We start from the raw sequence: 26,499 nt of genomic DNA on the forward strand, positions 1-26,499 counted from the left end.
GGAATTGAACCCACGACGTTTGGTGCACAGAATGATGCTCCAACCAACTGAGCTTCCCAACCAGGGCCATAGTCACACTTTTTAAAATAAAGGAGATCATATCTTTTATGATGCATTTCAGAAACTCTTGTATTATATATAGGTAGCAACAATCACAGAGACAGATGAGTCTACAGAATCAGAAGGTGTAATTGATTCTCATAAACGCAGAGAAATCCTTTCACGAAGACCCTCTTATCGGTAAGTTAAGTTTCCACTATAATGATACTTTTTTTTAAAAAAGGGAGAATAATTAATTATACATCAAACCAATTCTTCCACTATAGATTTTCTAAGTCTCATTACTGTATCTTAATTATTTGTATTGTTAAATTATGTTTTAGAAAAATACTGAATGAACTTTCCTCTGATGTGCCTGGTGTTCCCAAGATTGAAGAAGAAAAATCAGAGGGAGAAGGAACACCACCTAACATCGCTACCATGGCAGTACCGACTAGCATATATCAAACTAGCACGGGGCAATACAGTATGTATGCTGCAATTCGATACGATAGTGCTAGCTTTTAAATCTTCTCTTGTTACATTGAAGCAACCTGGGTTTTGACATTAAATTGTTCCATTTTAAAAATGCATCATAATACCTAAACTATATCAGAATGAAAAGTATATCTTAAAGAAGTGAGAGATTTGTATTGACAACTGTCATATACTTTTGGTAAAATTTTGTTTTTACTGAATATAGAAGAAAATTTTGAGTTTAAAATAAAGGGAGTTTTTTTCTTATTTATATGTTTATATTAATGTGTAGTAAAAATTTAAAACTTAACTGTTTTTTGTTGCCTTTATGATGCATGCAAACATAATAAGATACAAATGTCTGTATTTCATTCTTGTTGGCTTTTACTATCAACAGTTACATTTTCTACTTACTAATTTAAAAGAAGGACATATGTTTTCTAAATTATGTTTTTAAATGTAATTCTGTTTTCACTAGTCTACTGTGTTGATTTGTGCTGCAGTTTTTCCCAGACGAGAATGGAAAAATGTTTAATTTTTTAAAACTACAGCAATTAGATCATTTTATTTGAAATTTTAAGCACCAAAAGCTCTAAATAAACAGATAAATTCACATTTAGTCTTGTGCATTTTAATGGGCTATTCATTCTGTGCTTTTTGCTCAAATTAAAGCACTAGGTTCCCCACCCCCCAGATCCCCCAATCAAGACCATTTGATACATAAAAATCCTTTAGTAAAAATGGAGCTCTAGGAAGGAAAAAGCGTGTAGGGAAACACGATAGAAAAAGGACTGAAAAAGAGCAAAGAAACCCACCAAAGCTGCTTAGGTACTGGAATATGTGTGATATTAAATACTTGTGTTTGTCCAAAAACAGTGTTAAGATTTTATATATGTTTTCTGTTTTCCTTTAAAAAGTAATAATACCTAGCCTTAGCTGGTTTGGCTCAGTGGATAGAGCGTTGGCCTGCAGACTGAAGGGTCCAGGGTTTGATTCCAGTCAAGGGCACATGGCTGCAGTTGGGGGCATGCATAATGTCCATCATCATTGATGTTTTTATCTCTCTCTCCCTCTCCCTTCCTCTTTCCCTAAAAAAAATCAATTAAAATATTTTTTAAAGTAGTAATACCTAGAAAGTCTCAAGTCTTAATTTAAGACTTGTCTCTTAAAACAAGCTATAATCTCCTTTAGTCTTTGGGAAAACCTTATAGAGTCATTAGTTTTTTAGGATTTTTCTTACAGTGGTGGTAGATTTGCAGCATTAAACTCTCCTTTGGTAATTCTGATTCTGTGGGTAGCTCCTACATAACACCTGGCAGAATTGGGGTATAATTTGTCCACAGTCCCTACAGCAGTAGTTCTCAACCTTCCTAATGCCGCGACCCTTTAATACAGTTCCTCATGTTGTGGTGACCCCCAACCATAAAATTATTTTTGTTGCTACTTCATAACTGTAATTTTGCTACTGTTATGAATTGTAATGTAAATATCTGTAATGCAGGATGTATTTTCATTGTTACAAATTGAACATAATTAAAGCATAGTGATTAATCACAAAAACAATATGTAATTATATATGTGTTTTCCGATGGTCTTAGGTGACCCCTGTGAAAGGGTCGTTTGACCCCCTAAGGAGTCGCGCCCCACAGGTTGAGAACCGCTGCCCTACCGGATGCTGAGTGGACATGTCCTAAGTCTGTGTTAGGAAAGGAAAACTTCCTGCTGTCTGTAAGAGTTGGACCTTGAGGTTTTCACTGTCATTTCTCTTTATTACTTCTCAGATTTATATGCCTTTGTGTGACATATGGTGGGAGTTTTAGAACTGAAAATCAGAGTTTGCCAGGTGTGTGCCTTGGCATTGTGCAGCATACAGTGCCCACCATCCCCAGAGTGGCTGCGCAGGGCTTGCATGGACCTCCTGGGACCTCCTGACTGGTTAGCTATACACATATTATCATTTTCTATTTGTGTTATAACAGGGAAAAGGTTGGAAATTACTGATTAAATAATGCTCAGGGGACATCTTAAAATTTGAGGAATTATCTAAGATGCCATCTTGAACATATAATTTTGAACATCATCTGGCATATCCTAATGCCGCTTAGGAATTGATAAAAGCAGTGATCTCTTTACAAGGTGATATGGACAGGGATGAGCAGTGGGTTAATTTGCTTAGATTATTAGCTATAATTTTGAAATCATGAAAACATTGGGTTGAGAGAATGTTGAAGCTAGAGATGATGTGAAGGCATCCTGTTCCTGTCATTTGCCAACTGTATCAAAGCAAGCTTTGTTTTTCCCATCTCAGGTTTTTAGTCTTTGAAGTGGGAATAATAGTAAATTGGCAAACTCTGGAGTTAGCATGAGGACACAAGGAGATAACAGGTAAAAGTAGGGAAAAGAAATATGCTACTTTTGACATGTCACAGAGAAATGTAAGCTAGCTGTGGCGATGTCTCATTCACATTCCCTGAAGCCTTTACTTCTTGTGCTCTTAGTGCAGTTTGGAGAAGAGGGCTCAGCTTTAAACACCGCTGTGAGTTGGGGGCAAGCAGGGGTGCAGTCAGGAGCTCTGGTTGAAAAATTGAAAGTCCAGTGTTTAGAAGTTAGGCATTTATCTATTTGCCACATTAGAGGTCCTGGACTATCTCTTATTTAGGTTTCTTTTTTTAAATTTTTATTGCTTAAAGTATTACAAAGGGTATTACATATGTGTCCTTTTTTTTTTTACCTGCCCTTGACAATCCCCTGGCCTCCCCTACCCCCCAGTGTCTTATGTCCATTGGTTATGCTTATATGCATGCATACAAGTCCTTCGGTTGATCTCTTACCCCGCTCCCTCCTGCCCCCCAACCCTCCACGGCCTTCCCGCTGCAGTTTGACAATCTGTTTGAGGCTTATTTAGGTTTCTTAATTTGGACACATACAGTATTGGTCCTGGCAATTATTTTAATGAAAAGTTTGTGCTGGTTCTATGTGTGTTGTCCCATGTAAAAATTGGCATTTATTGATTCACAAAAAATGGTATTGCCTATGTTAAAAATGAATTGTGTAAACATTTAGTAACACTTATTTCTGTTGATAATTCTTTCATTTGAAGAGTGAATATTAACATTTCAACTTTTTATAAGACATTTATTTTAATTGGTGGATAATTTATATTTACACATGCACAAGATCTGTTTTCTTTCATTGTATTTCTTACTAGGAATAACTTAATAGATATTAATGCTTTAATGTTGTTCCTAAATATCTAGAAATAGAAACAATCTGGTTTTAGATTAGTGAAGTTCATTTTACTAGAATTTCTGGAGATTTTTCTATGTATTTTCATGTACCTGTTTTTGAAACCCTTTTATAACCTTTTATTATAAAAATTAATTTTTTCTTTAACCTTTATCCATGGATGACTTTTCCCAAAACTTTGCTTCTTTTTTCAAAGATTATTATGTTAATAGTATTTTTAATTTGGTATTATATAAAATTAAAGTTAAAAACAAAAAGAAGTAAATAACTTTGTGTGTCAAAATTGAAGAAATAAAAATAAGTATTGCCCGGCCAGTGTTGCTCAGTGGTTGAGCTTTGACCCATGAACCAAGAGGTCGCTGGTTTGGTTCCCAGTCAGGGCACATGCCAAGGTTGCAGGCTTGATCCCCAGTAGCGAGAGACAGGCGATTAATGTTTCTCTCTCAACGATATTTCTGTCTCTCCCTCTCCCTTTCTCTCTCAAATCAATAAAAATATTTTTTTAAAAAGTAAGTGTATTCAGGTTTCCCCATACGCAACTTGTTACATTTTTATGTTTATTTTTATTTTATTTTTTGTTAATCCTCATCTGAGGATATTTTTTCCATTGATTTTTAGAGAGAATGGAAGAGTGGGAGGGAGAGGGAGTAAGAGAGATACAGAGAGGGAGAGAGAACTTTGATGTGAGAGAGACACATTCATTGGTTGCCTCCCACGGGTGCCCTGACCGAGCTGGGGATTGAACCTGCAACCGAAGTACATGTCCTTGACCTAGAATTGAACCCGAGACCCTTTGATGTGTGGGGCTATGATCTAACCATCGAGCAATACCAGCCAGGGCTAAGTTGTTACATTTTAAATAGTTGAATGTTAAATATTTGATAGAAGCTGGCCTTATTACTTCAACTTGATTTTTAATAACAAAAACTAAGAAGTGAAAGTTAGAATAGTCTTAACTTTTGAACACTGGGGGTAAGAAAAATAACTTAAAATGGGCAAGGATTCATTATTGTAATACCAAGAAAATGAGCTACACTTCAATATCTTTACTGAACATACAGATCTTGGCTATAGGTTTGTTGTATGCCAATTAAATCATTCTGGTCAAAGAAAATCTATTTTGTCTCAGGAGAATATTTTTAAAGATGGTGGTTCAGGGGTTTAGAATTAGCAAAGAATTTACTTCCTGTGTAAGACATGAATTAAATGAGAATTCACAAATGCATAGTTAAAGCAACTATAGAGATTAAAGTGTTTGAAGTGTACTTCATTAAATTTTCTCTAAAGACAGTTGTTTTTTATCCCTCATTCTACTATACCCAGCCTGACCTCTTAACAAATAAGAACTATCACCCAAGACTTCAAATATTATTTTTCCAAATGTCCCTTGTCTCTGCTTGCTTCTACTTTATTTTACTAGGGACTTTGTTAGAATGAGTTTCTATTAACTCATTTTACTGGAATTCTTATACACTAAAGGTAAGTGGGTCAATCCAAAATCCATCATTATGAAAAAGATATAAATGAACTGTGTGGACTGCTAAAGAATTCAGAATTCTTAGGCGATTCATATGAGTAAACACAATTCCAATTCTTCATAATAAGAACTTGCACATGATAGGCTTACATATTCTAAAGTATATGCAGTTGCATTTATTTACTGTAAGTAGTGACTGCTTACATTCTCCCAAGGTAATTGTCAGAGCAAACATAGAAGGTATCTACTTAATGTAAATCTGTTTTTTTTTAACCTTGGTGTTGCTATTCTTGTTTTAGCTTGAGGCTGTTTTAGTGTTTCTTCTGCTTTTAAGGTAGGAGTACTTACACAGTCTGTTTTGTACTCACATTTTGAATTTAAAGCTTAGAATTCACTGGAAAAAAAGTCTGTTGTTCTATTTAAAGTTAATTAAATGAAAATTTAATTGTAATTTGGAATAAAGATGGTTTTAAAATATAATTAAACATTTACATATTTATGTATTTGAATTAACTCATTCATACAGGTTTATGATTAAAAATATGTTAGCATCAAGTAAAAAGAGGTCAGATGAAATTTTATTTTTTTTAATTTATCTTCTTTTGATTTTCTTTCTTTAAAATTAATATATTTTTATTGATTTCAGAGAGGGAGAGAGAGGGAGAGAAACATCAGTGTTGAGAGAGAATCATTAATTGGCTGTCTTCTGCACACCCCCTATTGGGGATCAAGCCTGCAACCTGGGCATGTGCCCTTGGCTGGAATTGAACCCTGAACCCTTCAGCCCACAGGCCAATGCTCTATCCACTGAGCTAAACCAGTTAGGGCAGTCAGATGAAATTTTAAATAAATTCTCTTTCCTCATTTGTTCATTAACTTTTTTTCTTGTTTTCTACCCTTATTTATCTTTCTTTTTGTCTTTTATTGATTTTACAAGGCTTTAAAATATCTTTTAATTAAACTTTTTTAACATCAAAATTCTTGAATTTTCATGCTATAAGTAATATATTTCGTACAACGATATTAATAGTTTTAGGGGAGAAGTCCTCAGTGGCATTGAATAGTAGAAATAGCAGATTTTAAAAATATGGTTTTGTATAATAGGAATTTTAAAATAATTTATTGCCTGGATTAGTTGATATGATAGCATCTTGGTAACTGTGATAAATGGTAAATTGGAGATGAGGAAATCATACTTGGGTTAATACTGATTTGAAACTAATACCATGCCTGTATAAGGCTATATATAAAAACATTTGTGTAACCACTAGAACTAATGTAGTAGAAAAATAACTTAGTAAATTAATGAATTACACTTTACCTCGACAGTTTCATTCTTAATGAAAGATCAGTATGTCCAACATTCAACTGGTGCATATAGAGTGCCCCACTTAATTATGTGGTATAGCTCACCTAAGATTTGGGGTGGGGGAAGGTAGGTATCTCCCAGAGCAACTAGAACAGCAGAGCTTAACTTCTACCCACCACTACTATGAGCAGATAGATAACATACTAACAGGCTTGAACAAATTAATTTGAGATGAGTGGGCAGGGGAAATAGGTGGTACAAAATTCTTGCTAGAAAATTTCTTTAAGGTTTGTTTAAATGAGCTAAACAAAAGATCAGACTGAATTCATTCAGTTCATTTCATCTTAGTTTTTCCTATTATTTATCTCAATGAGTGTTTACTGAAAACATATTATACTATTCTTGAATATTTTGTAACCTAAAACATTTTCTAAAATCTTTTGAATACACATATGTACAAGCAAAGCCTATTTCCAGTTTCCTGAAGCTTTGGGAAATCTTGTTTATTGTCAAATGAGAGGTAACATTTGAAATGGGAAGGTCCTCTGTCATTTGATAATGCCATAGTTAAGAGTACCTTTGTTATAGAAAAATAGAAGGCAAAAGTACGAGACTTATCAGAAGAAATGTGGTGTCCTTAGAGCCAGCTTGTGTGTCTGTTAGCTTTTGCTTTTCACATCTAATTCTATAATGACTTAACCCAAAAATAAAATGATGAGAGTAAGAAATTCTTGATGTACCAGCGTTCACAGCGTGAAAGCAATAAGTTTTCGTTGGAACTATGGGGAAATATTGATAGAAAATGGCGGGGGCGGGGGGGCTTAAAAAAATAAACAAGTATGAAAAAAAAGAAAGCAAGGGTCTTTGTTATCTACCTATTTTGTGGTTCTTATCCTTGGAAGTAACTACTGTCACCTCAGATTTTTACTAGTCCAAAAACTAATAATTGACATTAAAAATTAAGTTCTATTATCAGAATTTGAAACCATACTTAATTTTACTCTTCTAGATCCATAAGTGGCTTAAATTGTTTGTAATACAGTCTGTCTTGAGGAAATGAGGCATCCATTTATTATTTTGGGTGCCTGCTATATGCTAGTGTGAAAAATGACAGGAATGAGACCACTTTAAAATGGAGCCAAAGCAGCCATTCTAAAGGAACTGTCTTGCTCCTTGTGTTTCTTGAAATTTTGGACTGACTGGGCCAAACCACTGTTTTACAAACAGTCGTAAAGTCAGCAGGACAGTCTGATCATAAGGAGTAATGACTGTGGACTTTCTATCTGAAGATAGAATCAGCAAGCCATTGTGTGTAGCCAATAGTAACTCAGCTTATCAGTACTAATATGAATTTTTTTTCTTTTCATATAATTATTCCTTTCCTTTTTCTCATAAAACCCTCTTGCTTTCACCCTGTAATCAGGGCACTATTTGAGTTTCTGCCTAAAACTGCTCCCCAAATTACAATTCCTTGACCTCAAATAAATGCTTGTCTCATTTCGGCTTTTAAAATTTAGGTTAACACTAGGCCTTGTGCTTCATATACAGTGCAGTTACATTACTATGGGTGTTCTTTCTCAAAGCACTATTTCTATGACATCAAACTAATTATCAGCTGAAAATACACACTCAAATGTATGATAACATAAAATTTATTCATGTCCCGCCATGAAGGTTCAGGAAACATTATCTCTTTTTCATACTGTACTTCTCTTTTAAGAAGGTAGATATGGTTAAATCTCTCACAAACCCTTTTATTGCAAGGGGTGAATCTTGAGACCCTTGAAATCTTTGGAAAGTCTTGATAAATCTTGTTTTTAAAATGTGGACAGAATATAATTCTCTGGATGAACCCGATAAGTGATGTTACAGCAGAATGTCTCAGCTTCAGCAATGTTGACATTTAATACTGATTCTTCCATTTCTGCTAACCCTGTTCTAATAGTGGCCTGTCAGTGAACTAAAACACGGAGGATATATCTATGTTGAACTCTTTAAAAAAATGGTAACCCATCTCTTTGTGTAAGGCCCTAGAACCTTATGTCAACGAATTAAAGATTTGTTGTTGTTACTCTTTCCAATAGTTCTGACAGGTTTATAAGATCACTCATCACTTAAGTGATCCTTTGCTTAGATACTGTTAAAATATTAGGGAATGACTTGGAAATGTTCAGAGTATGGTTTAGATGCTACTGTAACATTCCTGTAAGGTATTTACATTGATTTATTGGTATTGTCTTATTCTGATGATGTGCTATTTTTTCTTCATTGTAAAATCTAGTTAGCTAGTTTATGTGATTAAAAAAAAAAAAAAAAAAGATAGGCCTGTCTGTGTGGCTCGTAGTTGAGCGTCATGGTTCAGTTCCCGGTGGGGCACATGCCTGTGTTCCAGGCTCCATCCCCAGTTGGGAGCATGCAGGAGGCAGCTGATCAATGATTCTCTCTCATCATTGATATTTCTGTCTCCCTCCCTCTTCATTCCTCTCTGAAATAAATTTAAAAAATAAATTTTTTAAAAAGATAGCTATTGATTCCACCTAATCTCTAGTGTTTAAAACGTAGAGTCATAATCTTTATGTTCAAGTATACCTAACTCTCAGATACTTAGATTTGTCTATTAAGTGACATTTAAAAACATTTCGCTTGATTAGTTATTCCTTTGAAACTTTCAGTTAATTATGTTAATTTTTAAACATGACTGGCAAGGCTCAGTATTTAGAGGAAATCCTCATAGTTGTTGCTATTAGCTGAGTTAGTTATTTAAGACACTTGGTGTAGAGGTTAATATTGTAGCACAAATTGTTTCAATACAGTATCTTTTAAGGTCCTTTCCAACTTAACATTTTATATTTCAGGATTCTCCTGATACAGTCAAAATGGTAAAGGCTACAGTTTTGTAGACTTGAGCTTTAAAAAATATATATATATGTTCCGTGAAAAGCTATTTTCTTCTGATGATAAATTAGAAAAGTAGTTAGTTGAATGAAGGTACAAATTCATTGTATTTATGATGCTCAATGGAATTTCACTGACCATTTCTTTTTTTTTTTTTTTTTTAATAATTTTTATTTCTTAAAGTATTACAAAGAGTATTACATATGTCTCCTTTTTTCCCCCCCTTGACATTCCCCCGGCCCCTGCCCCCCGCCCCCCCTCGCCCCGTGTCTTGTGTCCATTGGTTAATCTTATATGCATGCATATAAGTCCTTCAGTTGGTCTCTTAATCCGCCCCCCCCCCCCAACCCTCCCCAGGCTTCCCACTGTAGTTTAACATTCTGTTCAATGTTGCTCTGCTTCTGTATCTACCTCTGTTCATCAGTCCATACTGGTCCCCTTTATTTGTCCCAACCTCACTGGAGTAGGCCCAACCTCACCAGGGCCGTCTGAGCCTCACCAGGGCCGTTTCAACCTCACCGGGGCCGTCCCTACCTCACGGGGGCCGTTTCAACCTCACCGGGGTCGTCCCTACCTCACGGGGGCCGTTTCAAACTCACCGGGGTCGTCCCTACCACACCGGGGCCGTTTTAACCTGACCGGGGTTGTCCCTACCACACCGGGGCCGTTTCAACCTGACCGGGGTTGTCCCTACCACACGGGGGCCGTTTCGACCTGACTGGGGTCGTCCCTACCTCACGGGGGCCGTTTCAACCTCACCGGGGTTGTCCCTACCACACTGGGGCCGTTTCAACCTGACTGGGGTCGTCCCTACCTCACGGGGGCCGTTTCAACCTCACCGGGGTTGTCCCTACCACACTGGGGCTGTTTCAACCTCACCGGGGTCGTCCCTACCACACCGGGGCCGTTTCGACCTGACCAGGGTCACTGACCATTTCTTAAAAGAATGCTGTTTATACCTAAAAATATCTGAAAGGGCCTGGCCAGTGTGGCTCAGTGGTTGAGGGTCGACCTATGAACAAGGAGGTCACAATTCAATTCCTGGTCAGGGCACATGCCCAGGTTGTGGGCTCGATCCCCAGTTCAGGGGGCAGCTGATGAATGATTTTCTCTCATCGATGTTTCTATCTCTCTCTCTCTCTTGAAGCTGGACTTTCTCCCTATATGTATCTGCTCTCTTTTTAATTAATTTAGTTGGATGGGTGCCAGGGAAGAGGAAGGCTCCATGAGCTCTATATATTTCAATCAGTTCTGAATATAAGTTATTTTCAAATACTTAGGAGCCTTTTCAGAATATTGTCCTGTGGCCCTAGCTCAGTGATGGCGAACCTTTTGAGCTTGGCGTGTCAGCATTTTGAAAAACCCTATCTTAACTCTGGTGCCGTGTCACATAGAAATTTTTTGATATTTGCAACAATAGTAAAACAAAGATTTATATTTTTGATATGTATTTTATATATTTAAATGCCATTTAACAGAAAAATCAACCAAAAAAATGAGTACCTGTGTCATAGGTTCGCCATCACTGCCCTAGCTGGTTTGGCTCAATGGATTGAGCATCAGCCCTCGGACTGAAGGGTCCTGGGTTTGATTCTGGCCAAGGGCACAAGCCCAGGTTGCGGGCTCGATCCCCAGTAGGGGATATGCAGGAGGCAACCGATCAATCAGTTACTCTCATCATTGATATTACTATGTCTCTCCCTCTCCCTTCCTCTCTGAAATAAATAAAAATATATATTTTTTAAAAAGAATATTGTCCTGTGAAAGAGGATCTCCTTATCAATTCAACATATACTTATATAAAAACCACGGGTGGTGTTCATCACATACAGACAAACAGCCGCGACTGAGCGGAAGGAAGTCAGTCCTACAGGGGTTGTCTTGGTAACGGCTGTGCCCTCCCCCAAGCTGTTTCCCAGAGCTGTTTCCTGTAAGGGCGGAGTTTGAGGCAGGAACCGGCCCTGGGTGCATGGAGGCAGATCTTTCTAAAGTGTGCCGCGCCAGCACGGGGTGAACCTGAGTGGGGGCGGCTGAAAGGCTTAGAAAAGATAGACAAGAGAATGAAAGCCGGGTCTCGGTGGGACGCTGCTTCTCTGAGAGACAGCGACCATGCCCACAGCCATGCCTTTATTTTATAGCAGATGCTACCAGGCAAAGTAAGGGCGTGACCAAGATGTTTACAAACATTCTTCTGGGTTTCAATCCTACTCAACTACATGCACCTGAACTCTATCAAGCCCACATCACTCAGGCACGTGGGGCCACGTGTTCCAACCATAGGTTCAAGCTTACAACTACAGCTGTTGGCTATAATTGTGCTGAGAGGGCCCTGCCCTCCAAGCTGGGACTTGCACATAGCAATGAGAGGACTGTGCCCTCTCCTCAGTCCAAGGCTTGAACCTGTCCAAAACACTGTAGCGGCTCCCCACAATAAAGTTTTAATTCTCTTTCTTGTTACTAATGTTGTGGCCCCACCCCATAACAAAGAAACAAAGGAAAATTTCCCCATCGAATTTCTGAATAGTATTACTCCTTCGGGAATGCCCTGTCATAAATTAAAATTGAAAGTGGGTGCAATCATCATGCTATTGAGAAATCTCAATAGTAAATGGGGTCTTTGTAATGGTACCAGATTTATTATCAAAAGATTACGACCTAACATTATCAAAGCTGAAGTATCAACAGGATCTGCAGAGGGAGAAGCTGTTCTGATTCCAAGAATTAATTTGTCCCCATCTGACACTGGCCTCCCATTTAAATTGATTCGACGACGGTTTCCCATGATGCCAGCATTTGTGATGACTGTTAATAAATCACAAGGACAAACTCTAGACAGAGTAGGCATGTTCCTACCTGAACCTGTCTTTGCACATGATCAGTTATATGTTGCTTTCTCTCGAGTTTGAAGAGCATGTGATGTTACAGTTAAAGTTCTAAGTACTTCATCACAAGGGAAATTAGTCAAGCACTCTGAAAGTGTTTTCACTCTTAATGTGGTGTACAGGGAGATATTAGAATAAGTTTAATCACTTTATCAGTCATTGTTTGCATCACTGTTGTTTTTATATCATGTTTTTGTTGTTTTCATATCATGTTTTTGTTGTTTTCATATTATGTTTTTGTCATTTTTATATCATGCCTCTGTTGTTTTTATATCCTTTTGTTACTGTTTATTTATTAATAAACTTATATATGATTTCCATATACATTTTACTAATTTCCTTTCATCTCTCACACTTCTGTTATAGAGAAAGGGCAAATAGCAATGTTAAAATATCTCTGCTAATTAATTCCCTTTTTAAAAAAATATATTTTATTAATTTTTTACAGAGAGGAAGGGAGAGGGATAGAGAGTTAGAAACATCGATGAGAGAGAAACATCGATCAGCTGCCTTCTCCACACTCCCCACTGGGGATGTGCCCAAAACCAAGGTACATGCCCTTGACCGGAATTGAACCTGGGACCCTTGCGTTCACAGGCCGATGCTCTATCCAGTGAGCCAAACCGGTTAGGGCAATTAATTCCCTTTTAATGTGCACGAATTTCGTGCACCGGGCTACTAGTTGAGAAATAAGGGTAAATTGAGAACATTGGTAATAAACACATAGATCCAGAATATATTCTTCCTATATGAGATGATTAAAAATTAAGCTTGAAATTCTCTAATATTTCTTTTCTTTTTCTGTTAAGTTGCTATAGCCCAAGGTGGAACAATCCAGATTTCTAACCCAGGATCTGATGGTGTTCAGGGACTACAGGCATTAACAATGACAAATTCAGGAGCTCCTCCACCAGGTGCTGCAATTGTACAATATGCAGCACAGTCAGCTGATGGCACACAGCAGTTCTTTGTCCCAGGCAGCCAGGTTGTTGTTCAAGGTATATTTTATTAATCTGATACCTTTAGAATACCTGTGGATTACTATACCACACCATTTAGTGGTGATTTTATAGTTTTCTGAACTATACAGGAGGTAGATGGGATTGGGGGTGGGGGGGTGCTTAATGGCTTGAAGAAGAAATATTTTAGTATATTAAACGAGTTAAATAAATTATATGAATTTTGTTTTTAGCAGGTTTTACTGGCTCTAAAGGAAAGTCAAAATCAAAGTAGCATGATAAAAAAGGGAGTTGAATGTCTGAGTGAATTCTTTAATTAAATATATTTTATTTGAGGGTTATAAATGTACCTAATATAAGTTTATTACCTAGTCTATAAAGATTTGAGTATCCAGTCTATGATGCACTGAATTTGGGCCTTTCCCAAGCTGTTATACTTAAGTCTTGTAGATACCTCATTTCAAAACAATTGCTGATTTTTTTCTTTACACTGTTCTTAGTATAGTTGAATTCTGAGGTACCTGATCTACCTCTTATGGAAGCTCATAGTAGTGAAATAAAGCAGTTGTATTGTAGCCCTAAGTATTTTAGGGGAACCCAAGATTTCAATTAAATTTGAGTTATACATTATTTTAATTTCATTCAGTTGTGCTTATAATAACTATGTGTTTATTACAACTTTCAAAATTCTGCATTTTAAATTTAATTCTATTCTACCATTTGCTGAGGACTTACAAAGCACTAATTTTAAGAGGAGTATTATTAGTTCCTTTAGTTTGAAAATCTTCCAAGTTGTTGGGGGGGGGGGGGCAGATTATAATTGATATCTCTCTTATTAATTAGTTTTACTCCTAGGTATTTTGGAAGTTAATGTGGACTGTAATAAAAATGTATGAAGAACTGAAGGGGTAGCATTTATGGTGTATAAAAAAATTTATAGTACTTACTCAATACTCTAATGCAGTGGTTCTCAACCTTCTGGCCCTTTAAATACAGTTCCTCATGTTGTGACCCAACCATAAAATTATTTTCGTTGCTACTTCATAACTGTAATGTTGCTACTGTTATGAATCGCAATGTAAATATCTGATATGCAGGATGGTCTTAGGCGACCCCTGTGAAAGGGTTGTTCGACCGCCAAAGGGGTCGCGACCCACAGGTTGAGAACCATTTCTCTAATGTTTTCTTTAAATGTATATTAAAGCCACCCATTACAGATGCTCCTTGGCTTATGGTGGGATTACATCCTGAAATGCCCATCGTAAATTGAAAATATAGTAAGTTGAAAATGCATTTAATACACCTAACCTACTGAACATCATAGCTTAGCTGAGCCTACCTTAAATGTGCTCAGTTGGGCACTTTAGACACAGTTGGGCACAATCATGTCACACAGTGAGCACTGTAGACCCTGTGATCACCTGGCTAACTGGGAGCTGGGACTCACTGCACCTGCCCAGCATCGGGAGAAAGGATTGAACCTAACATCATTGGTCCTGGAAAAGATCAAAATTCAAAATTCCAAGTATAGTTTAAGTATAAAAACACCACCACAAACTTGATACTTCAACAATGAGAGTTTTTTTTTAATTGTTTTTTATTTTGCATAGATAATACACAAGTTTTGTCCTTTTGGGATTTATTTAAGAACGTTTTTTTCTTCCATAAGTCACCAATATATTTTTCTACTTAAGTTTTATTAGCTTCATAGTTTTACCTTTCACATTTAGGTCCTTAATTCACCTGAGGTTCACCTCTGTAGTATTAGGCAGGGATCTATTTTTATTTTTTCTCTACACATGGAGCCACTTTTTCCCTACTGATGGTTTATCCTTTTCCCATTAATTTATGGGGCAATCTTAATTATACAATAGGTTCTCCTGTATACTTGGATCTGTTTCAGAACTCTCTATTTTGCAGTGTTGGTCTCTTTTTGTATATGCCAGTATCATGCTGGTTTATTATCTCACAAAACAAGTTCCTCTTTTTTGTCTTTTTAAAGTGCTGATCGAGCTTTTGTAAACCATTATTTTTTGATATGCATTTGGAATACGTTTGAGTTTCTAAATAATAATAATAATATAAAACCAATGATAAGATGTATTTCATTTATTTCATTTATAGATTAATTTGGTGAGAACTTAAGCCTTTCTTTTTTTATTGAGGTATAATTGACATATCACATGATATTAGTTTTAGGTGTACAACATAATGATTTGACATTTGTATAAGTCACAATAAAGGATCATCACAGAAGGTCTAATTAACACCTATCCCTACTAGAAATTTGTTTTTCTTGTGATGAGAACTTTTAATATCTACTTTTTAGTAACTTTGAAATATACACTGCAATATTATTCACTATAGTCACAATGCTACTAACATGTCCAGGTTTTTGTTGCTATTTTGAATGATACCTTTCTATTATATGTTCCAGTTGTTGCTGGTGTAGAAAAATATTATTGATTTTTTTAAAAAGTATCTTGCCTTTTAACTTTTGAAACTTTAATTACTTTAATAATATGCTGATTATTTTTAATCTATCTGTGATACTATGTGAATATTTATATCAGATACAAATGTTTTGTTTCTTCCCTTCCCATCTCTATTCTTCTTGTTGTCTTTTTCTCCTTGTCTTGCCTCTTCTTTTCCTTTCCTTTCCTTCTTTTTAAAAATAATGATGGTCACCCTAGCCGGTTTGGCACAGTGGATAGAGCATCAGCCTGTGGACTTAGGGGTCCTGGGTTCGATTCTGCTCAAGGGCACATACCCAAGTTGTGGGTTCGATGACCAGTAAGTGGCTTGCAGGAGGCAGCCAATCAATGATTCTCTCTCTTCATTGATGTTTCTCTCTCTCTCTCGCTCTTTCTCCCTTCCTCTCTGAAATCAATAAAAATATATTTAAAAAATAATAATAATGACGGCCAAGAGTTCTAGTTCTGTGTGAAACAACAGGTCAGTGGGAATTTTGTCTTACTCTCTATCCCATTGAAAGGTCACTGCAATTTATTTTTGAGATCTCAGGTCTTATCTTGATTGGTCCCTATGCAGTATTTAACACTGTTGACCTCTGCTTCCTTCACTTCTCTGATACTGCATTCTTACCATTTTTCCTTCTGTCTCTCCTGCCTCTCTTTCAGTCTCCTTTATTGGTCTAACCTTCCTCTGCCCATCTCCTGAGTGTTAGTGGTGTTCCTTGGATTGCATCCTGGGCCAGCTTCCATCTGACTGTGTACTGTCCCGGGTTGAACTCATCCCCGCCATGGCTTCAGCTCACTGTGACTATGCCCCCTGACTTCAACGGGCTACTTAGATATACCTCACACATCTCTGACTTTTAAAATCCAAAACTCCACTCCCCTACCCCAACTCTCCTTTTGTTTACTCTATTTCAGTAATGGATTCTGTCCATCCTGTAGCTTCAATCCAGAAACCTGGATGTCATGCCTTACTCTCCCTCACCTTCTCCATTCATTCTTCCTCCTATTAAATCACTCATCCCTTCACTCTTCTCCACCCCCACTGTCATAATCCCAGTTCCAGCTTCTGTCCCCTCTGACCTGGATTCCTGCAGCAGACTTTGGTCTGCCAGGTGTCTGGCCTGAAGCTGGTAGCTGTGGGGCAGTGTCCTGATTTTCCTAATCATGCCAGAGACAGCATATCCCTTCTCGGTCTGTTTTGGAGGAAATTGTTCATGAAAGTTCAGCTAGGCTCTCTTTCTTCATCCCTCCCAATGATTCTGGGAGCTAATATTTCTTAAAAATAAAAGTATCTGCATTCAACATTTCCCTTTCTCCATTATACTCTTGATTCTGCAGTTCAGAGTGGTATTTCTAAAATTCACATCTAATCACGTTAGCCTCTGGCTCAAAACCCTTCAACAAATGCCTGTTACTTGTTAGTCAAAATCCTTAACATGGCCCAAATCTCTGCTTGATCTAGTCCTTACTTCCTCCCTCTCAACTCTTAATGCTGAATTTCTTTCATTTCCTGTCATAGCTGTGCCCTTTCTCCTCTCTAGGGCCTTCACACACAGCCATTTCCCCTGAGACGTTGTTCATGTTTCATTTTGGGTAGCACTTCCCCAGGAAGTCTTCCCTGACCACATCTGGCTTAGGTCACTTCTTGCAGTTCCCACTGCAACTTCTCAGGGCATATATCACTGAATTGTGACTCTCAGGGTCCTGCCTAGATGGTAACTTCTATTTGGACAGGGATTCTTAGTCCCCAGCACAGTCCCTGGCATATGATGAATATTCAGTAGCCATTTACTGAATGAAAATGAAATACTCTTTCTCTAGTGAAAATGTATTAGTTCTGTGTGATGATTAACTGAGTTTATCGGGTATAGGGGATTTATTAAAACTTTACTAATAGTAGTCAACCAAGCAACCAACCTCCCTCTTTCCTTTCCTTCCTTGACCTTTTTTTTTACACTAATATTTATTGAGCATCTAAGTGCCAATGTAAAGAAATGTTGAGAGTAATCTGAACTTCGTGAAATTTGAAATAAACCAACTAGTATTATTGGATCCAAACCCTGAGGTGTGGCTGTGATGACAGAGTCCTTTACAGAGCCTCTGATAGGGGTGATGTCTAAGGTGCTCCCCAGACTTGCTTACATATTAGCAGGACGTCTTCAGTTCATGTGTTCTGGAGAATTATTGGAGATGAGTCCTTCCTGATGTTTCTCTTCCTAAGCATCTGGGTGTCAAGTCCCTGCCTTTACTAGAAGGTGCTTCATTGAATAAGGTAAAAATGTAGTGGGCCCTGGTCAATTTGGTCAGTGGTTAGAGCGTGGGCTCACAGACTGAAGGTTCAACTCCCATAGATTCCTGGTCAAGGGCACATACCTCGATTGCAGGCTGGATCCCCGGCCCTGGTCTCTCTCACATCAATGCTTTTCTCTCCCCACCCTCCCTCCCTCTTCCTAAAAAAATCAATGGAAAAAATACCCTCGGGTGAGGATTTAAAAAAATGTAGTGGAATGACCTTTCATTGACTTAAGGTCAGCTTGAATTCTAAGCATACAAGGGATTGGACTTTGTACAGCCCGCTAATGAAGGTAAAAGTTCTCAGTGACATGTAACTTTTGTGCTGTAGAGATGCAAATCATTTTTTTCCCTTGGCTGTGGTGCTATACTGTTGAACAGGTACCAATATTGTGTCTAACCTTGGACTTGTTAAATTTATAGCGACCTAGCTCTCCATGTACCAAACCTTCATTAAGTGAATAAAATTGGACATATTTTTAAAATTTACAAATAGTAATTACGGTTTATTTATGAATTTTTAAATGTCACAAAATTCTTTTCAAGGGATTTTAATTTAGGGAAATTATGTGTTAGTTTGAGCCACATCTAATTTCTGTTTTTGTGGGCCAAAAAGGTCAAATATGAGCAGGTTTATATGGTTCAATCTAATATTTATGGAAATGTTATATAACACTTAACTATATTTGAATTTTTTAAACTTCAAGTGAAATTGGCAAATTCTATGTCACCTTGGGAACAGTTGGATTTTCTGGTATTGCAAGTAGAAATGTGTTACAAGTAAACAATGGTGGTTAGATATTTCTTTTCTTACTTATTTAGTTGTTGTTAGGTATTTCTTATTTGGAGAATCTAGAAGTGTCTGCAAAATACATTTCTGTGTATTTCACACCATCTCTCTATGCTGATTGTCACTTGTTTACTTTTTAAATCTCCAAGTTTTTTGTCCTCCAAGGGCTAATGCCCCCTTTGTTTACCTAGAAACCTTGGACAGAATAATAATAAAGAAGTAGCCCCATAAGAAACAAACAGGTAACTTATACTGCTAATGAGACTTTTTTTTTTGCCATAGCCCTTCTCAACAGATTTTTATGAAAAATTAGAAACAATAGCATTTGATGGTTTATTACAGACTCTTTATAAGGGCTTTGGTTTCAGTGAGCCTGTCTGTGACAAAGCAGATTGATGGCAGTGATAGGCTAGTGATGTCATTGTGATGTCAATACTGCCACTTATAACTGCACATGCTTGCTAGTTGGAACACTTTGTGTTGACCTGTGAAAGGAGGAACAGGGCAGTTCTGTATGCAGAAACCCATCATGGCTGTAACTGGAGATGAAACCGGTAAGAACTTCAGAGAAAGATTTAAATTCTGCAAAATTATTTTGGAAGTTTTGAAACATTATTTACGGACCTCTGAGAAAAGTATCGCTTTTCTGAGGAGTTTTATATCTATTCAGTACACAGGCATCTTAGTGTAAATTGGTTCTGTGTTCAGTATTATATTATTTGACCCAAGGCAATTCTCTCTCTGCTTCACTAAAATAAGCTGTTACTTCGTCTGCAGCCTGTTGCATATCCAGTGCAGCTACAAGTTAAACATAAATACTGTTCAATTTGTAAAAAAAAATCAAGCTTTCGATTCCGTGGTTGTGTACAAATGTAGCTCCAAAGCAGACCACCGTTTGTGTGCCTACTTGTTTCGATGCTCGAGTGTCTAAAATGGTCTGTTCCTCTCTAATGGAGTTCAAAGGGCTAACGTCATTGCATTTCCTGGAATCGTGGTTCCTCAGGAAAGTGGAAAAGTTAAACTCCAAACGGACTGCGCATTTACGTCAGCCCCCAGTTAGGTTGTGATTGAGTCAGTTCCTTTCGGCTCCTTCGAGCTGAGCAGAGCGCTGTTTACAGCTTGAGGTTGTTAACTAGCTCCTGGCTTGCCTCTCTCAGAGATCGCTCTTGGACTGAGTAGCTTGATTTGTAAGCCTCACTTGAGTGTTTCTCTGCAGGTAAGTATTTACTTTAGAAAGCCGGCACCGCCCGTTTGTGGGCAGATCCCCAGAGCCCTGCACCACTCCCGAGGCCCACAGGTGCTGCAAGAGGTGGGCTCTGGGTCCAGGCTCCCTCACTCCATTGCTCTGTGGGATTTGCGGCTCGCGGCGCCCTCTAGTGCACAGCTAGGGAAGCGCAGATCTGAAATCGCCCTCAGACCGCATTATTTAAACTTGTTATCTGTAATTCTTTCTGTGGTTTGGTTTTCTTAGTTATAGGTAATGCTTCTGATTTAGTCGCTAATGCCCCTTATGTTGTTTCAACTTTGTTTATTGAGTGGTGCTTTATTTCTTACCCAGTACTGAGTTGCATTTGAATTCATGAAGAATGGATAGTTGTAAACAGGTTGCTCACAATTTACGTCTTAGTGGGTCTCAGCTCCTCTTCCTAGATAGAAACATTCCATTGCTTGAGCAAGTAACATCTGTATTAAATTGTTTTTAAGATTATCTTGAGCTATTGGTTTTCTCAAAGAGGTTTTGTAAAGTTTTAAAGATGTTATAGATTGCAGAAGTTATCAAATTTATTATAAGATATAGGTGGAATTAATCTCAAATACTGCATGTCATATGATTTTAGAACCAAATGCATTTTGTGCATATATTCATTTTCTAAAAGTGATTAGTTTGTTTATATCTTTCTTAACTAAGCCTTTCAATTTACCATTTGACTTCTCTAAGCATGATAGAGAATCATAACAAAAAATAAAATAAAATTATTTTAAAATACTCAGAATATACTTAAAGATGAATATTTAAGGTAAAAATTTTCATAATTTTAAACTATTGCTTGTAAATAAATGAACATCACCCTGATTTACCCTTTTCAATTAAAAATTTTCTAAATGTTGAAACTTTAAAATGTCAAACTTTTTTACTAAACCTCATTGTGCCTTTGGAAATCATTGCTTTTGGAAATCTAGTCAGTTCTGACAGAATCAATTCTATTTGAAATGCTGTTTGACAATGGAAAGGACATTGCCTCTTGTTTTGTTTGTATTTTGAGGTGGATTGATAGATTATTGGCTTGCAAACTTTTTGATCGTGACCCACATTTATATCATGATGTGGTAGACGTGTGTGTGTGTGTGTGTGTGTGTGTACCCTACTTTTATATACAATCCACCTCAAAAGTAATGTTTATCCATAGTATATGTAATGTATTCATACTTTTCTACTTGTTTTTTAAAAAATGCTATTCTTGACCCATGAAATTGATCTTATAACTCACCAATGGTCTACATCTTACAGTTTTAAAAACCGATCTAGACCAAAATCAGGCTGCTAACAATAATGACTGGCCTGGGAAAGTTTTTTAGGAGCACTTACTTATAGGCTCATTGAATTGAATGTGAAAAGGGAATATTTATAGTTTGTAGAATTATATAATTATGTTGGATATAATTTACATTTTTATTAGAAATAGTTTTTGCTTTATTTATAAGCTGATTGTTAAGAGCCCAACTCTTTATCTTTTAGTGTCTGAGTCTAAAAAACTCAGAAGTGGTATTCAGCCTATACATCTAATTATTAAAAACAAACATTCCAAATAATTCAAATTTGAAAAATAGTATCTTAGTTAATATTTGATGCATGAGAATAGGGATACAGGGATACATTTCACCTTTGTGAGAGGAAAAGGTTTTTGTTTGGATATTTTCATGTAAAAGAATGATTTTTATCAGGTGTACTAGCTTCTTGAAGTTGGTAGCAAGGCAAATTATAATCATGTTGGAAGTGAAAATATAAGTCACCGTAAGTTTCAATAAATGCTTCAAATCTGTATGAAATTGCCATTATGCTATGTTCCCACTATTATTGAAAAATGTCTAATGAAAGATAATTTGGGACAGTTGTTTCACTTTTCCCAGTTTTATTTGCCTATATAAACATACTGTCTAATAAAATAATACTTTGCATTTATGTAAGCTTTAAAATAAAATCACTTAATGTTATAAATAAAATAAATATAAATGTGGTAAGAGCTATCAAAGAAACTATCAGATCATGAGAGACCTACAGGTAATATAAGTTGAAGGATTAGAGTAGGCCTCACTGAGGAAACCATCCTATATAATAAAAGCTGTAATATGCAAATCGACCAAACAGCAGAACAACTGGTCACTATGACACACACTGACCACCAGGGGGCAGACACTCAATGCAGGAGCTTCCCCCAGATGGTCAGTGCGCTCCCATGGAGCCAGAAGCCGGGCTCATGGCTGGCAAACCTAGCAGCAGTGGCAGGAGCCTCTCCTGCCTCCAAGGCAGCACTAAGGAGCAGCGAGTGGGAGCCTCTCCTGTCTCCACTGTAGGTGGGCGGTAAGGAGGGAGGGGTCCCGGACTGCGAGAGCCCCGGACTGCAAGAGGGATGTCTGACTACTGGCTTAGGCCTGATCCTCGCAGTCTGGGACCCCTTAGTCCGAGGGGTCCCGGACTGCAAGGGGGTGCAGGCTGGGCTGAGGGACCACCCCACCCCCCGCCAGTGCACGAATCTCATGCACCAGGCCTCTAGTATTTAAATAACCTATAAGGAAAATCACTTTCCATGCATTCTCCCTGATGTATGGATATTACGTTCATTTTGCATATAATAACACAGATCAGAGTGGATAAATGACTCTTCCAAGCTTACATAGCTAATAAGTGGTAAACTAGTTTGGCTCTTCAGACTATCTGGTTCTGTTCACACCATTTTATGTTGCTCCTTAAAATTCACCTTACATTGATAAACTAACACTGTTTATAAAACATAAAAAAGGAAGTTAGCATCATTTTAAGTAGTCAAAATGGATTTTTTCTAGAGTATTATTACTCTCCTAGGACAATATGTTTATTATATAGAACTTTCAATGTCAATATTTATAATTTTTTACAAACTTTTTTTTCACTCTTAAGATTTTCACTTAATGCACAACTCGTGTAATTTAAGTAAAAATTAACGACTTAATTTTATGTGGTTTGTGTGTTGTAACAAATTTGAAAACTTTAGTGCTTAAATATTTATGTTTATGTAGGATTTAATTTTCCTGGAAAAAGTGGAGCAATGGAGGAGGGAAACTTTTTGACATTGTTAGATGCCAGGCAATGACAAGCCTGATCTGGGCATTAGGAGACCTGGTGTGGCAGTAGGGAGGGAGAGAACAAAGACAGAGAAGTGAGGAGCTCCCTGCTTCTGAGTATGACTGTTACCTCTGTTGCTTACTACTTCGTTGTACTTGGGATTAATGACACATAGCGAAATGACTTATGAAGGTAGTAGCTCCATATATAAAAATTGTTTTGATCAGTTAATGTGCTCAGTACTATAGAGATCTCAATTGATAAATAATAAGCAAATAAAATCACCATTGGGATGTTGATAAATTGTTTCACTTTGGAAGCTATCAAGATGGGCATTTGGCTGAGTTTCTTATTTCTTTCTTTGTTAGGAAGAAACAAACACCTCTTTGACTTGTGGGCTTTACCAGTCTGATGAGATTATATCATTTTATTTTTTTGTGATTCCTCATTGTCTATTTTAAATTATTATATTTAAAGGGGTATTTTTGTGATATTATTTTTTAATAATTTATTCTTTAAAGGGATATAATAAAAATTATAAAAGTTTTTAATAGGCATATTTTTAAACAAATTAAGGAATAAGAGCCACACATGTCAATCATTCTATTACCTAGATTTGTTAGAAGCGAAACTCGAGGGGAAAATATATTTATGGATGTTATTTGCCTTTTAATTAATATGCAGTATAAGCATAATTTGGAACATTGTCTTTCAGAACTTAAGGAAGGGAAGAGGAAGGGAACTAACATTTGCTGAATGCCTACCATGTGCCAGGCACTGTGCTAGACACTTTGTCATACATTACAGGGTTTATTGTGAGTATTAAATGAGATAATGTATCCCCATTTTACAGATGAGGAAACTGAACTTGCCCCAAGTCACATGGCTGGTAAGTGGCAGAGCTGCACTAGAACCCAGATTCCAGATCCTTTACTTTTTCTTCTGTACTGTGTTTAAAGCTTGCACAGAGAGGTATGAAGTTAATGACCAGAATTGAGAGTTCTAGGAATTTTCTTTTCTCATGAAATATTTGATACCAAACCACCTAAAACATTGTTTTCATGTCACAAGTTAGATGGTTGGAAACACTACAAGTAGAACTCCTCTGCTTCTAAAATGCCAGGTTAGATTATCAGTATCTAGGGGAAGACTTAGGAAATAATACATTTTATCAAGAAAGGCCAGTTAGGCCCTGACTGGTTTGGCTCAGTGGATAGAGCATCGGCCTGCAGACTCAAGGGTCCCGGTTTTGATTCCAGTCAAGGGCATGTACCTTGGTTGCAGGCACATCCCCAGTGGGGGGGTATGCAGGAGGCAGCTGATCGATGTTTCTCTCTCATCGATGTTTCTAACTCTCTATCCTCTCCCTTCCTCTCTGTAAAAAATCAATAAAAGAAAAAAATAAAAAAAAGAAAGGCCAGTTTGAATGTCTTTTAGGGCTTTCCATGTATTAGTGTTAAAGAGTTAACTATAATAATAGTCTTATAATAATAAGGCTGCTTATTTGAAACATTCCAAGTGACAGCGGGCTTGTGCAAAAACCTGGAAAGTTCAAAATTTACTTCATAGTGCTCAAGTAAACTCACCAATCACCCATTATATGCCAAGTACTGTGCTGGATTCTAGGGATGCCAAAGGTAAAAAAGGTACCTTGATTTGTCTCAAGTTTTTTGCTGCCTTAGAATAAAATTAAATTAGTGTATCTTTTTTATTATCTTTCTTCAATCATGAGTTACACTTCTCATTGATGACCCACTTATTTTCAGAAATAATTTTTACAGTGAAATTTTAGAATAAAAAATAATTTGGGCCTTTTAGTAGTTAGATGGAACAGGAATTGGCTTTTCATCAAAGAATGTCGTTCTTTGAACTATTATGCTAGGTATCTCATCTGTTTTAAATTATCACTAAGTTTGTAATATTGGAAATAGAAGCTAACTTTTATATAAATTTTTTTCCATAACTTGTTTCAATAACAAAACTTTTTGACATTTGGATTTCCTTAAAACAAGAGCTTCTCTTTGCCCATATCTTTTTAATGTATTACTAATAGATCATAATTTGAATATATGGAATTTATCCATTTATATTTATTCAGTAACTATTAGAATTGTACCATGACCAGAAATTTATTCTAATTCCTAATTTCTACTAATTCATATTTCTGCTTGAACCAATAAGATACAATCAGATTTTTGTTAACAAAGAAATGTCTGAAAAATTGTGATAAAACCAGTTTGTTAGCTAACATTTGAGAATACATTTAAATATATCATCCTTTTGAGGCAGGATAGTAAGAAGCTAGGAAAATTCCTTGGCAGGTGGAAGGGGGAAACTGACAGCTGAACAAACTGGCAGAGCAATTTATAGCAGATACAGAAGGTCACCCCTTAGAGATAATATCTAGGCCTCAGTTTTATCCCAGCAAAGCAGCAAAACCAGGTGGGGGACACCAAGACCAGCTGCAATTGCTAATGACCCCTGCCCTGGCACTGACCAATCAGTGGACATCACAATTCTGAATGAGCACACCTAGAAAACTGATGAATATTCTCCTGAAACCCTCCCCTGAGGTCTCCACTAAGATTCCCTTCTGCAAGGAAGAGATAAAACCCTACAAAGAACCCAGCACATATACACATGCCTTTCCCTTCCTCCTCTTCTCCCACAGGCATGTATCACCTAAATTCCAAGGGTCCCCACAAAACTTGCAACTAGGGGAGCAATGGGCAGTGGCAGCTCAGCTGGGCTAACCCCCTGAACCTGTCCCTAAGGCCCCTTTTTTTTCTGACTTCCCAGTGAGCTAAAGCAACTCTGCCTAGCTCTTTCCTGTTGCCTCTTCTATCCCAGGTTCTTCCTTGTTTCACTGTCCCCAGTTTTAACAAACATCTTCTCAATCACCTGGACTCATATTGTTACATCTTTCCTGCATGAAGTCAAGAACCCACACACACTACCTGCTGGCCCTAAGCAGACCTGCTCAGAGCCAGGTCCCCTTTCTGGTAACACTTTCCAACTTAGCATGTCAGGGTGTTTTTTCTAAGCTGTTGCTCAGAATGTTTTAAGAATGCTTCTTTTAAGTCACCTTTATCCTTCATGGTGCCAAATTTGGTCTTTTGAATATGGCTTCAGCTTTTGGAAATAGGCAAAAATTTAGAACCATTTCTGGTTCTAAGATCAATGAATGAACTTTATTTTTTATCTGTGAAGTATTCCTGCCTTCCCTTTTCATTAAAAAAAAAAAAAAAGGATACTTTGAAACTAACTTTTGTATATTGTATAAACATCCTGCTTTAACTTTAAGTACAGAAAAAAGCAGGTGTATACAAAAC

General features: G+C 37.1%; 1 protein-coding gene across 17 annotated transcripts in view; it reads left to right on the forward strand.

Annotated features, from left to right (window-relative positions):
* Positions 1-26,499, forward strand: part of CREM (cAMP responsive element modulator) — a 103,804-nt gene that overhangs the window by 63,880 nt on the left and 13,425 nt on the right. For 2 of the 17 annotated variants that reach the window (XM_070429496.1, XM_070429515.1), the window contains 3 exons: positions 143-240; positions 384-526; positions 24,021-24,056. The exons of 2 other annotated variants lie outside the window; for them this stretch is intronic. In XM_070429496.1, coding sequence (XP_070285597.1) covers positions 143-240; positions 384-526; positions 24,021-24,056 — 277 coding nt within the window. Of the gene's footprint in view, positions 1-142; positions 241-383; positions 527-2,429; positions 2,452-13,134; positions 13,324-19,338; positions 19,401-19,937; positions 20,063-23,882; positions 23,983-24,020; positions 24,057-26,499 lie in introns of those variants that run through there. 13 more of the 17 variants (XM_070429505.1, XM_070429525.1, XM_070429552.1 and 10 more) reach the window with 10 other exon arrangements.

The sequence above is a fragment of the Myotis yumanensis genome, unplaced genomic scaffold, assembly GCF_028538775.1.
Source record: "Myotis yumanensis isolate MYYU_CA2020_CCGP unplaced genomic scaffold, mMyoYum1.0.hap1 SCAF_1, whole genome shotgun sequence".
NCBI lineage: Eukaryota > Metazoa > Chordata > Mammalia > Chiroptera > Vespertilionidae > Myotis > Myotis yumanensis.